The sequence below is a fragment of the Hippoglossus stenolepis genome, chromosome 11 (genome assembly GCF_022539355.2).
Source record: "Hippoglossus stenolepis isolate QCI-W04-F060 chromosome 11, HSTE1.2, whole genome shotgun sequence".
In the NCBI taxonomy this organism is placed as follows: Eukaryota; Metazoa; Chordata; class Actinopteri; order Pleuronectiformes; family Pleuronectidae; genus Hippoglossus; species Hippoglossus stenolepis.
Window position 1 is genome coordinate 17,725,478 of NC_061493.1, and position 13,530 is coordinate 17,739,007.

Below are 13,530 nucleotides of genomic sequence, written 5' to 3' on the forward strand. Positions count from 1 at the left end.
CTCCACGCGAGGCCCCGAGAGGGATTTGAACCCCTCAAAAACACACATGTGCGCACACATATTCACAGCGAGGAGGGAGATGGCAGCGGGACTGACAAGGTGAGAATCTCATGTGAATGGGACAAATAGGGGGTGTCGGAGTGAAGGGTGGGGGGCTAAAGAGGTGCTTTAAAGCCCCGGAGGGACCCCCAGCAACCTGGTCCCCTGGTTTTTTACGATTGGAACGAGGGAGAGAGGGATGAGTGAGGGAATGGGCTGGTTTCCCCGGATCAGCTGAATATTCCTCGTCTTGATTGCCGGAAACACAAATCACCAGAAGCAACATTTATTTCCTGATCTAAATCAACAGCAGACAAGTCCCAGCAGAGTCTGGAATCATTAGCAGTTGTGTAGATGGACGAATTAAAAAAAAGAATTAAAAAAAAGAAAGAGAAAAAGATGCTGCGCAATTTGCTGTTTTCTGGTTTTGTTTGATCCCTGCAGAATAAAAAACTGATCCGTGTTTCCTGCGAGAAGCTTCAATCAGGAAAACTCTGACTTTCTCCTTTCTGCCACTTTTTTGATGCTCGAAAAATTCAACTTGGTCTAATTCGTATTTTTGCCAAGATTTGATCTTCATTTCATTTCCCTCTGTAAACACAATACAGCAGATACGATGAGGATAATTCAACATTATAGTGTCACAGCCCTGAAATGACTTTTTGTGTTCAGTTAATTAAAGAGAGGATTTGATAATGATGATTTACAGCTCTAAATCTCTGTTTTCCTCATTAGTTGGCAAAACAATATTAATCAATATTTAAAGTTGTCTGGTGCTGAGTAAACGAGTTTGCTCTGGGTGCAGCTGCAGCAAAGACACGAGGATGAATTGTGGCCCTGGTGGAAGATATTAGGTTTCTGAGGTGTCAGGTGTAATGTGATCAGCACATTAGTTATTGTTGTAAAGGTGAAGCTGCTCTTCCAAACTAATGACACACCGGCCAGGCCCCTTTTTAAACCTCGTGAAATTACAAACAGGTTGTCAGCGTCTTCACACAGACGGGAGAAGGTTCTCACTTCAGGATCTGGAGAAGATGAGTGAGGGATCTGCATCTTCTCACATGTCACAGGGGGGGCTGCACGTCTCTGTCTGAGATCAGTGGGACAGTTTGACATTGAGACATTTGCTCCAGTGTAGAATTAAAATGATGAATTTGAGATTCAGTTACTGGGATAAAAGTGCAGTTGGTGTGTGTGTGTGTGTGTGTGTGTGTGTGTGTGTGAGTGTGTTTTAGGTTAATGTTAGGGATAAGGTTTGGGTTAGGCTAGCCAAGAGAGTGTGTGTGTGTGTGTGTGTGTGTGTGTGTGTGTGTGTGTGTGTGTGTGTGTGTGTGTGTGTGTGTGTGTGTGTGTGTGTGTGTGTGTGTGTGTGTGTGTGTGTGTGTGTGTGTTTGTTTTAGGTTAATGTTAGGGATAAGGTTTTGGCTATCCACACAGCAAAATCAAAAGTGTTATATTTTCAGTGTTAGACTTGGGAGTTTAAGTGTGCACACTGATTGGAAGTAAATGCAAAATGTGTGTGTGTGTGTGTGTCTGTGTGTATACAAAAAATGACCAGAGCAGTTCCTTCAGTACTTGATCATGAGCCGACAAAAATAAATATAAACACAGACGTAAACTACTTATTTCCCACATTAACTTAATTAGTTTGAACTTTAATATCTGAAATTATCAAATGTTATGCTTCTGTGAAATAGTCTCTCACTATTCCCAGAACATTGCACAAGTAAAAAAGGGAAAGAAGTGATTTTACCCTTCATTAAATCTCATTCTCCTTCACAGTCAGTGTCTAAAAATACTGAGGAAACCAAGTGTCTCCAGTGTTTGGAGCCAGGGATGGTTTCTCCCTCCAAATAACCAGAGATCTCCAGGGAGCGGCTCTTCTCTCTGGAACTGGGAGGACTGGGATCAACTGTCTGAGCTCTCTGGATCACGTCCAACACCTCGTGGGCATCTCACACAAATCATCCACCTGATCACCCGAGATCTAATCACATGTAACTCATAATCCTGTTTGAGATTTTGAAAATATCTGCAGGAGAGCAGCTAATTTTTCACACTGCTTTATAATTTCATATTATCTGTTTGTACAAAATAAAATAACCAAATTTAAGTGAAGTTAAGACATTTGAATCCTTATAGAAATAAATTTGATTATTTTGTTTTATGATATGTTATTAAAATGTCTTTTTATGGATTGACACCCTCAACATATTACAGCTTTTCCTCCTCATGCATCTCATGTCTCTTCAAGACTATTTCCTCCAGGCCTCACGATTTTTACACGATGTATTTCTGATAGATGGATAAATAAATAAATAAATAAATAAATAGAAAAATAAATAAGATTATCCCCGCGGAATTTAACCTTGGTTTATTTTTTCCATACAAATTTTTTTTGAATTGCAGTCGATCATTTCCACAGAAAGCTGAGAAGCAGCCTCTTCATTTTATTGCGACAAAAGCACAATCACAAAAAAACAATAAACACATTACTTCACGAGTATTTCGATCCATAACGAGTTTCCAGAGGAGCGCGTGAGGTGCGAGATTGCGCGTGTTTGTATGTGCGTGTGTGTGAGAGATATGAAATTAATCAGAAATCATTCGTCATCCGGGTAAAGTTACAAAATCAACAGGGTTTATGTGAGTACAGTCACCAACATTGTGCAGAAAGACATGAAGTGCATCACAGTCGCTCCTCAGTGTAAAAAGTTCACATCAAACTATCCCAAAAAGTTTCACTTAGTTGCATATTGGTCAGTGGTCGTCCTCTCCTTTTTTTTTTTTTTAAGGCATGTTGATCAGATTCAAATAGTTTTTGAAACATGGTGTTCACCTCACGCAAAACAAAATACAAATCATAATAAAACTAAAATCTTTTCACTTCCAATGCTCGACTTTCAGCTGCAGTGAAATATACAATGAAACATAAAACAAACTTTCAATGTTATGGGAAATCCACATAAAAGGTCACACTGTTGAATTTTACAATATCTTTTTTTTTGTTGTTATAATATATTATCCACATTCAAATTGACGGACTTGTTATAAATAAGCTTAAATAAATAAATAAATACAATAATCATAATTTTACATTCACCTCGTTACCACACTATTTACTCCAAATACAAATGCATTTAATATTTTTTACCTTTCCCCCACCTCATAACTTCAATTCATCACATGACATCATCCAGGTCTCCTGAACACATGCACGTCTCCTTTTTCTCCCCGTAATTAATGTCGTGTAATTGTCATCGTTTTAATTAGATATTAGATGATGAGAAACGCCTTGAGGAAATAGACATAAATCATTTTTTTATAAGCAAAGATTGCATTTAGCTGCCTTGCATAGCTCAATTGACCTTTATTGCTAACAGAGTGAGTCTCTGAAGTCCAATCATGTCTCAGCAAACTTCAGCGGTGAAGTGAAACCTCTGGATTCTTCCTCCCCGGTGGTTTTATTTACTGATTTTTATTTGACTTTAAATAGTTCTTTAATTTAATATCAGTTAAAACGTGTCAATTTCTGCAGGTCTGCCATTAACAAACAATTTTAAATATGTGGATTCACTGTGGCTGTAAACCTGCATCTTCAACAAATGATTCTCCATTTGAGTTGTTGTAGATTTTATCGTTTAAATGTGGCACTTTCACATTTAATCTTTTTTAATTTTTAAACGAATCAGAGGAACTTCCCTCGCATCCAGATCGTTTTACTTCTTTTGCTTCGAGTTCCTGTGTGTGTCTTTCCTCTGCCTCGTATCGACACACATTTAGTTGGACAAAAATTGAGAACAAGTGGAATCATCACATCTAATTTGCTGGATTTTACCATGTTTAAAAAAATAAATAAGACTGAACATTAAAATGAAAATGACTCGTTAGAATGGGCATTTTTTGCAGTGCACCAGGAGTCCAGTTCGTTCCACTCTCGACATCTGCGCGGGGGAAATTGCATCGCTTCTGAAACTTGAACTTTGTCCAGCTGATTGATTAATTGTGGAAAGAGCCATTAACTTCCCCTTGTGCTTGGAAGGACTGGCTGCGGACGTGCAGGTCGTAGGGAAAACGGGCCTCTGGGGAGACGCGGTACATGGAGTTGTGCGCAAGAGCCGGGCGCCCTGGCGCACCGCAGTAGCGCACGCCGTAGTGGCCGCTTTTGTTGTAGTCTGGTGGCTCCTCGTTTTTCAGGGAGAAAATCCCGTTAAAGTTCATCGGGGGGCTCAGCTGGCCGTCGAAACGCGGGCTCCCGCTCTCCGGGGACGGGTTCTCGTAGTAGTGCTCGTACGCGCCGCTGTAGCTGTAGTGCCGGAACGTTTTGGCGCTGCTGTCCAAGCTGCCGCCGCTGTGGCCCGGGGGCGTGTTCACGTCTGTGCCGGGGTACGGGTACATGGCGTCGTAGGGCGACCTGCCGGAGAACATGACCTCTCCGTTGTGGTCCGTGAGGAAGTTCCTCGCGTTCAGCTGCAAACAACCGGCCACCAAGTTGGTCGTGGGCTGAGATAATCCTTTGCACAAAGTCTGTACGAAGGCGAGGAGGTCCGGTCTCTTCCCTGCACTCAGAGTCTCTGACAGGGCCCAGATGTAATTTTTAGCCAGTCTCAGCGTCTCGATCTTGGACAGTTTCTGAGTTTTGGAGTAGCACGGCACAACTTTACGCAGGCTCTCCAGCGCGTCGTTCAAGCCGTGCATCCTGCTGCGCTCTCGGGCGTTGGCTTCATGGCGCCGGTGTTTGACCCTTTCCCCCGGCTCCTTGCCGGCCTTCTTTTTCCGGGGGCCTCGCTTTTTAGGGAGCTCGTCGTCGTCCCCGTCGTCCTCCCTCTCGTCATCCTCTCGGTCGGAGAGGTCGTCCTCAGCCTCCCTCATCGCGGAGTTGGACCTGTCCAGGCTGTGCTGGCGCTCCTGCTCCAGGCGCTCAGGTAAGCTGTCTCGGGGATAATTGGCACCGAACCGCGGCTCGCACATCATGTGAGGTTCCTCGAATGGCAGTGTCAACATATTCCTACAGAGATCAGAGCAAAAAAAACAAAACTATAAACACAGAGCACACACCCTTGTCTTCTGAAGGTTGTCAGTGAATTACACGTTGAGAGGAAGAGGAACAAACCAAGGCCAATGTCACAGTTTAAAGACGCTCAACTTCACTGCCTCTGCACTTTATACAATTCTGTGATGCCACCATAGGTTCGTTTTCCGTCAAAGTGCAGAATAAAACCATTCTCCAAAACATTTGAAGGGTGTTAAACTCTGAACATAATAAAATACACACATGCATTGAAACAAAATGATGCAAATGGTTCTCACCTCTGGTCAGCGTGCGCCCTGCATGGTCCCGAGTATCTCCTGTGAATCTGCGCTGCAGCTTCTTCTCATGCAAACCACAAATTAGAGGAGAAAGCTTAAACATACGCACCCAACCCTCTCTCTCTCTCTCTCTCTCTCTCTCTCTCTCTCTCTCTCTCTCTCTCTCTCTCTCTCTCTCTCTCTCTCTCTCTCTCTCTCTCCCTCTCTCTCCCTCTCTCTCTCTTTGAGGAATGACACTCATGCCAGCAGCGGGTACCCGTGCCATCTGCCGCTGACGTCTTGTGGCAGCCGAGACCACGTGCTCAGCGTCCCGCGGGACCTCCATTCCGCTACCGATCATCTGGCAGCTCCGGTAATGGGCACCGGGAGGCCCGCGTTTACCGTCAGAAACACAGACCGGAGAGGGATAACAACGAATATCCAGCCTCTTCTCCCCGCATGTGAGAACAGATGAATTCATGTCTTTTTATCCGGGAAAAAAATGGAGGGATGCGCGGGAGGAGAGCTGCTTCTTCCAGGCACCTCTCAACAGGTGAATGAGACGGAGTGAAGTGGAGAAGAAGATGAGAAATAAGCTGATCTGATAATCTGATGGGACATTTTAAATCTAATGGAAAATAATAAGAAAAGAGAAGGTTTTAAGTTTAAAAGAACAAAAGAGGTGATTTCTTGCATATTTACTAGATGGTTCTATTATATGTCTTAATAATTTTATCTCTGACATATCTCATGCACATACAGCAATGTCAAGGCTGCACATGTGAAATTCACACTGAGAGACCTCCCCTGATTAAATTACATTAATTTAAACCAATTATAAATGGGGAGCTGCAAATAAGGGGAATAAAAAGCCATGTCAGGACTATAGAGGATTTCAATCAGGAAGAAATGCAGTTCTCTGCAGAGTGTTAACCCTCATGTTCTGTTTAAGGTCCTGCACATGGGGACACTTTCTACAAGCTCAACATCAGAGGTGACGTCATGATAATGTTCATTTTTTTGGCAATCAAACGCAATATGTATTTTCATACACATCCCTTACAGTCATTTACGTTTTCATCATCATCCACAACAAATGACTCGATCAGCAAAAGTCCGTTAAAGAGATTTGCGAACATTCAAGTGACAAATGTATCTATAGCAGCCACAGTGATGATTATCTTAACTAAACTCTTATCTTAACACAAACCAGCATCTTTCCCTGAACCGTAAACAGAGGTGTATGGTAAAGAAACAGTTTCATGATTTGGAACAGATTTGAGCAGATCCCAAAACACTTTTCTTTGAGTCGACCTGAAGGGAAGTTATAAAAGATATTTACTGTTTATTTTACAGCAACATGTTTGGTCTAATGAAAAGAAGAGTAAAAAATAGTTACAGCAAAGACAAAAGTTGATTTTGCCGTCATTGCTTTTGCATATGGAACAATATGGTCTCAGTGGGATTTCAAAAATTGAGGAATCTCAATTAAATACAAGTGCTATATGAATGTTTGGCATATTATGTAAACTAAGGCAACTAATGATTATTTTCATTATCGATCATTTGGTCTCTAAAATGTCAGAAAAATGAAAAAAGTTTGTCACAGTTGTTGACACCGTCAGAAACGGTCCACAACTCAATCTCACCGAGTTTACAATGAAATAACAAACAGAGAAAACCAGTGAATCATTGAACTCAGTTAAGTCATCGATCGATTGACTGATCGTTGCAGCTCCACATACAATAGGCAAAAGAAATTCCACCAGGCGTTTTGCATGCAGAGGATGGGCATACCAGCGGGGCGTGTGCACAGTGTTGGTACCTCAGGACCGTAGATATTAAGTACACCCCGTGGAAAAGGCCCAGTGGCACGCTGCCAAATCCACACAGGGGCACAGCTGGCACTCGATATGGGTATATGCCCTCCTCAGTTATGTGGAACGCACACACAAGTGCACACACACAGACGTGCGCCTGTGAATGACCTTGTTGCAAGGAGAATCAATTAAAGCGACTTATCATTCTGTATTGGACATTACAAGACATCGATCAGCAGTGTGTGTGTGTGTGTGTGTGTGTTGTGTGTGTGTGTGTGTGTGTGTGTGTGTGTGTGTGTGTGTGCGTGCAGAGGGTCTCAACACCTTCATTACACCTAAGAGTGTCAATGACCATGTGAAGGTAAAGTAGCAGGTGACACAGAGACAATGACAGCGTGCACACAGTGGTGAGTGTGTGTGCACTTAGTGTGTGAGACGGGTAGTGTGTGTCTGTGTGTGTGTGTGTGTGTGCTGTGTGGACAAACACTTACTGTACATGAACACCCCAAAATAACAAAAAGAAAAAAAACAAAAACAGTCCTTTCATTACAGCCCCCCCCCACCAAAGAAAATGCCTCAGCTGGTCTGCTGATGGTTCTGGTCGAGCACACACACACACACACACACACACACACACACACACACGCACACACACACACTTGCATATGATGAGTCAAACTCCCCATCTCAGACTAATCAGTTGACTGCACTAATTGCAAATGCAAATATGCAAATTTATATTAATTAATTACTCCACTAATTAGTTCTCTTGTCTTTTCAGGTAATAAATCATGGTGTGGTTGAGAGAGAAAGAGAGAAAGGGTGCGAGAGGGAGAGAGAGAGAGAGGTGCCAGTGATCTTTTGTCTGCTGGAGATCCTTGTTTCAGGTCGGAATCGGATGCTCCGATGTTTCCGGGACTCATTTTTATCTCGGTCTCCTCCTTTGAGACACCTTAACTTTTCTTGTTTTGTTATTTTTTCTCTCCACAACAATTCCAGGCCGGTTAATTATTTCAGATGATATTTTATGTTGCGTACTCGAAGGGTGGAAGCCTTGTAATTTGAGAGGTTATAACAAATAGCAGGGGTTGGTAAATCAGGCATCTCGCTGACTTCTTGCCTGTCAGCTCCTTTAATTATCACATTATCAGCTTTTATAGACACGAAGCGTGGTGTGGAGCTGCAAATGAAGGCGCTGCCGATCGCACGCTGAGCTGCAAACGTTTCTCAATTGATGTCAGCATTTAAAGGGAGTCTGTGTCTGGAGGACGAGCGCGAGGTGAAGCGGTGGAGGGGACGCTGACGTTGTGGCAGAATATGACACGAATCGGTCCCAAAAAATCCGACTCCCCACTTATCTTTGGAGTTCAGGTTCCTCTGGTGAAACCCTGCGGAGCAAAGGAAGACTCCAAAAATAAACTTGAAGGCGAAGAATGTTTTTTTTAAAAATTCTGACACTGACTCTGTAATGAGGACCGAACTGTTAATTTCCACTTTTTCAACAATCTAACAACTCTCCCTATTTATTTTGCATTGCATTACACGAAGGCGCACGTACAAATAACCGAACACAAATCCTAAATGAGGAAGTGTTTAGGCGGGTTCCAAATACAACTGCGAGCATTTCAGTTTGAGTACTTGTTGATGGCTAATGCCCTGATGAATACCTCAGTTGCGGCTGTTAAACAATGTCAGATCCTTGCTCTCACACCATAAACCTGCTGTTTGCAGATTTATCGTCTTGTTTATGATGAAACGTTCCCAGATCTCTGGCAATTTGCTCCTTCGCGACACCTCCAGTGAATTCGCTGGCTCTCCTGCCCCAAAACCAGGCTTCAGTCTTTTTCTTTTCTTCGTCAATCATCCGAGTGCAGTGTCTTTTGTTTTAAAAACCTGGAGATCTGGAAGAATGAAAGCACACGTTTCAACAATAAATACAAAACACACAAAATTACCAACCCTGTATTTCTTAACTCATCTTTATGTAATGCTAATTTTTAATAGTAATATATTATGTGTAAAAGCGTAAGAGTACTGCAGATGTCACATAAGTAAAAGTAAATAATAATTAATGTACTTAAATACCCAAAAGTAAACATACTCATACTCATAATACATAAAATGTTAAACCCACAGAAAAATATTCAATTATTATTACACATACAACATATAAGCATCTTTCCCTACATGGAATTTTAATTGAATTTCACACAGTTTTATTGTTTGTTGTGCTTAAACAGGAAGAGCGACACTGATCTAGATCCTTTTTCTGGTCAGAATTATTTAGTAAAATTAAACAATCGGATCCATGTTGTCGACGTCCAGACTGCTGCTTTAAATAAAACCTGGATTCAAAAGGGGAAACATGTTGTGAAACCCTTTCAGTCTCAATCCGGTGCCGGTTGGTGAGACGTGAGGACGCATCCGACGGCCTTCGCCCACAGAAGGCTCCCGTGCAGCACGGCGGCGGCGGACGCGAGGAGGGGAGCTGAGCATTGTGGGACTGATTACCAGAGGCCAGGTCCTGGACTAGTGTCCTCCAGCTGTGATGTTCTACCCAATTAGAAACTCCATATGCTTCCCCACTCAGCTGCTGAGTGGCCACACCTCCCACCCACACAGGTGGAGCAGCATGTGTGTGTGTGTGTGTGTGTGTGTGTTGTTGCCTTTGTTGCCTGTCAACACAAACCCACCACTGAGAAGTAAAAGCAAAGTTTCTGTTGTGCCTGTTCGTGCTAATGTTTTTAAAGCGTTCACCGATATTCAACACCTCGAATTTAATTTCACGACGAGGTCCACGACTGCAGTGCTCTCTTAATCCCAACCCGGCTCCTCACACACACACAGAGTCACCGCTCCTGTGATAAGAAACACACAGGTATTTAGGTGGGTGGCGTAGAAATGCTAATAGTATTAAAATATGGGGGTATGAATAATGGATATGTTTTTGAAAATGTATAATGTAAAGATGTTAGAGCTGTTTTTCAGACAGAGATGGGATGCAGACGTGAGACGTTGCTGGAGGCAGCCGCTCCTCTTTCAAAGCACAATCTGTTCGCGCACGTTCAAAGTGGCTGTGACAATCTGTTCGACTCGAAAGTGATAAGATAAATAAAATGTGTCAGATATCATATTTAAGTAAGAGCCACGTCTTCAGTTTTATGTGCGTGTATTGTATGGAATGTATGATCAACTCCGACAGCACTAACCTGCAGTAACTACACAGGACATGTCAATATACACACGATATTCACGTTCCGAAAAAATTCGGAAGCAGCCGGAGTGAGCGGGGAAAAAAAGTAATGAAGTAGCTTGAGTTTAAAAGTGTTTTTTTTTTTGTCATGCATGCGATTTTACCGACTCGCCAACTTTCACCACATTTTTTCACGGCAGCTCAGAATCCCACCCCCCCCGAACATGAAGCTGAGATGATTGACGTCGTTTTTTCTTCTCACCTAATCGACACTCTGGGTGTTGGTAAGACTCCTTTTCTCCTCCTTTCCTCATCAGCTGTCCACAACTTCCTGTTGTCCTGCTGTGCTTCAAACAACTTCCCAGTCAAATCCAAAGCGTTTTTATCAGTGTGAAGCAGAAATGCTGCTGAAGTTTGGTTCGCGTCATGAAATATCAGTGGGAGAGACAAATATGAGAGGTGAGTGTTGGTCACACACACACACACATGTTTGTACTTCTATCTTCGTGAAGACACTCATTGCCGTTAACCATCCAAATTGCATAAACCTAAACCTTAACCTAAACCTAAATTTAACCCCAACCCCAACCCCAAACACAAAATATCTCCTCAGAGTTTTTCACAGATTAGGGTTTTTCCTTTCCGAAGGTCGTAGAAGCTCGGGGATGGTACCAATCGGTCCGCAGTACCCTTATTAGTGTTGACGACACCACTTTCCAAGTCTCTACCACCTTCACAAAAAAAGTTATTCAAGAATATCTCGACCCCCAAAGGGATATTATCCCTAATCCTAACCCTAACCCCCTAACCCTAACCCTAAATCTAACCCTAACCTAAACCTTTAAACCAAAAAGCTGCATAATCGACGCTGTGCTCTCTCCTCCTGCTTTCAGTCCTTAAATCCCGTTAAGAACGTGAACAGATACTTCAGGAAAATGCTGAACTAGATTTACAAGGAAAATACAACAAATGTGTCAGAGGCAAACGTGCGTGTCACCGTGAAAACATGGGCCTGATACCTTTTTCTAAAAAAAGAAATCAGTTCCTCTTTTCTTCAGGAATTCTTCAGTTTGACTGAAATCGCAGCTTTAAGAAGTTTAGTGGTTGAAACAGTTGAACGTTTCTGACGTTAACTCAAAATGAAAGTAAATCTGGTGCTGGTCGTTCAGCACAACTCCACCGTCTTCTTCTCCCCTCTAGGAAACGCCACTGTTAAACTTGGAAATATCTCACCATGACACCACGCCATCTGTGTTTAACCAGTTTTAGCGAGAACAAGCAACATGTCGTCGTAGTGTTTAATTGGTTTGTGGTTGTTTTAAAGTGAAGATGGATGAACGGCACCTCAGAATAGAGTCAACACCACAAAGGAAACGAGAACTGATGAACAAAGCTCTCAAGTTGGACGAGTGGGTAAAAGTTAGTTTTCTGCCAATTTCTGTCATTCTGGTGAATTTCTGATGTAAAATGTTGCTGATGCATTGAAGCATCTATATTTAATCTAACAATTTATATAATCAGCAGTTTTCCTGCAGAACCAGTTTTCGTACTTTTGAAGCATATTTTGATTCTAGTACTTATTGCACCGAAATATGCAAAACAACTAGTAACTCTGGCTGTAAAAATATTTTTTCTTAAATAAAATCACCTAAAATCTGTACAAGAAGTAAACATTCTCAGTTTCTTCACTCTCTCTTTATTCCAAATGAACTCCAACACAATTTGTTTGTCAGAATATTTTGATATTAATCGATACTTGAGTAGAGATTTCCATTTCCACAGCAGATCTGTGTGTAGACACATCAGGGAGCTCGACGCCCTGCGCGACTTGCATCATCTGCTGAGTGTCACAGTGCTGCTGCCATGATGCGGGTCTGCCCTGCCCCTCGTGCCCCCCGAGGTGGTTACAGTTGGCAGCCTCGACTCCTCACCTGACAGGCTTCCAGGAAGTGAACCACTTGGCTGCCAGCAGAAAAAGCTTCCTCCTGTTCGGGGGTCAGCCCCGAGTCAAGATGAGGGAAGCTTGGCTCTTTAAGAGTTGGGCCGATTCCCGGACACACGAGCAGCTTGTGCCACAGGGGCCTTTGATTCTGGGCTCTCCATCAGTCACTTCTAAATAGAGCTCTGTGCTCTTTCCAGTATAGACGGGGGTTTCATTTTTATTAAACAGCTTGATATGTAATGTCTACTTTACACGCTGCATGATGTGCACGTGTGTAGTTAAGTGGCATTAAGTGGCAGAACATGCTGTCACTTCTGGTTAACTTAGAGGATGGATTCCCAGAAGGTAAGTCACACGACAATGTCAGAGCGTCAGACTGTATTTTGATCTTTGCTTTAGATCCCAAAAATATTAATCAATTAGTGAACCACAGATTCACTGTTTGATTTAATTTTCCAAACAAACAGTAAAAGATTCCCTTGTTCCAAGTTGTTAAATTAGAGATTTTACTGCTTTTTCGTGTCTCGTGTGTGACAACAAACTGAATATCTTTGGGTTTGTGAGTGTTGACTTTAAGAAATTGTTGTTATCAACATATCTGTCTATTATTTGACATTTCATACAACAAACTATTGATTGAGAAACTTATACAGGAAAAGACGAAAAGATGCTTTATTTGCTTTGCTGCCTTCATGGCCTCTGCACTTCGTCTGCATGCTAGCAGTAAAATCATTTATATACATACATATATACATATATATATAAATATAATATGCATATAAAATCGTGATGCCGAGTGTTTCCTCCCACAGGTGTGGCTGTTTTCCTTTTGATGAGGGAAAAGCAAACTCATTAGCAGGTCCAGGAAGTGTCAGAGCAGCAGTTCCCGCCAGTGGCCATGTGATTAAATTACACAGAGTGAGTCTCAGGGAGCCAGGTAATGAAGGGACAGGGCAGCGGATGCCATCACTCCCACCTCCTCGTCCTCCTCCTCCTCCGCACCCCTCCTCCTCCTCCTCCTCCTCTTCATCATCAAGTAGCACTGGAGCTCAGCCCAAGCCTGGGACAGGAGGTGGGGTGGAGCACAAATACCAACACACACTGCACAGACAAACTGCATTTGCACATGTTGTTTTTCTTATGCTCCAAATGCATGTGTTAATATACAAACTTATAACCAGGAGAGGAGTCGCACAAAGTAAGAGATGAAGTTCATGAATCTGTAAATCAGACTCTTTCGGGGCAAA

At 42.6% G+C, this 13,530-nt stretch overlaps 1 protein-coding gene across 1 annotated transcript; it reads right to left on the bottom strand.

Annotated features, from left to right (window-relative positions):
• Positions 1-2,421: 2,421 nt before the first annotated feature.
• On the bottom strand, positions 2,422-5,465 carry neurod6b (neuronal differentiation 6b). The gene is made up of 2 exons (XM_035170748.2): positions 5,350-5,465; positions 2,422-5,047 (listed from the first exon to the last, which is right to left on the bottom strand). Exon 2 carries the CDS (start codon positions 5,041-5,043, stop codon positions 4,039-4,041), a length of 1,005 nt encoding a protein of 334 aa, XP_035026639.1. The 5' UTR covers positions 5,044-5,047; positions 5,350-5,465; the 3' UTR covers positions 2,422-4,038.
• Positions 5,466-13,530: the final 8,065 nt, after the last annotated feature.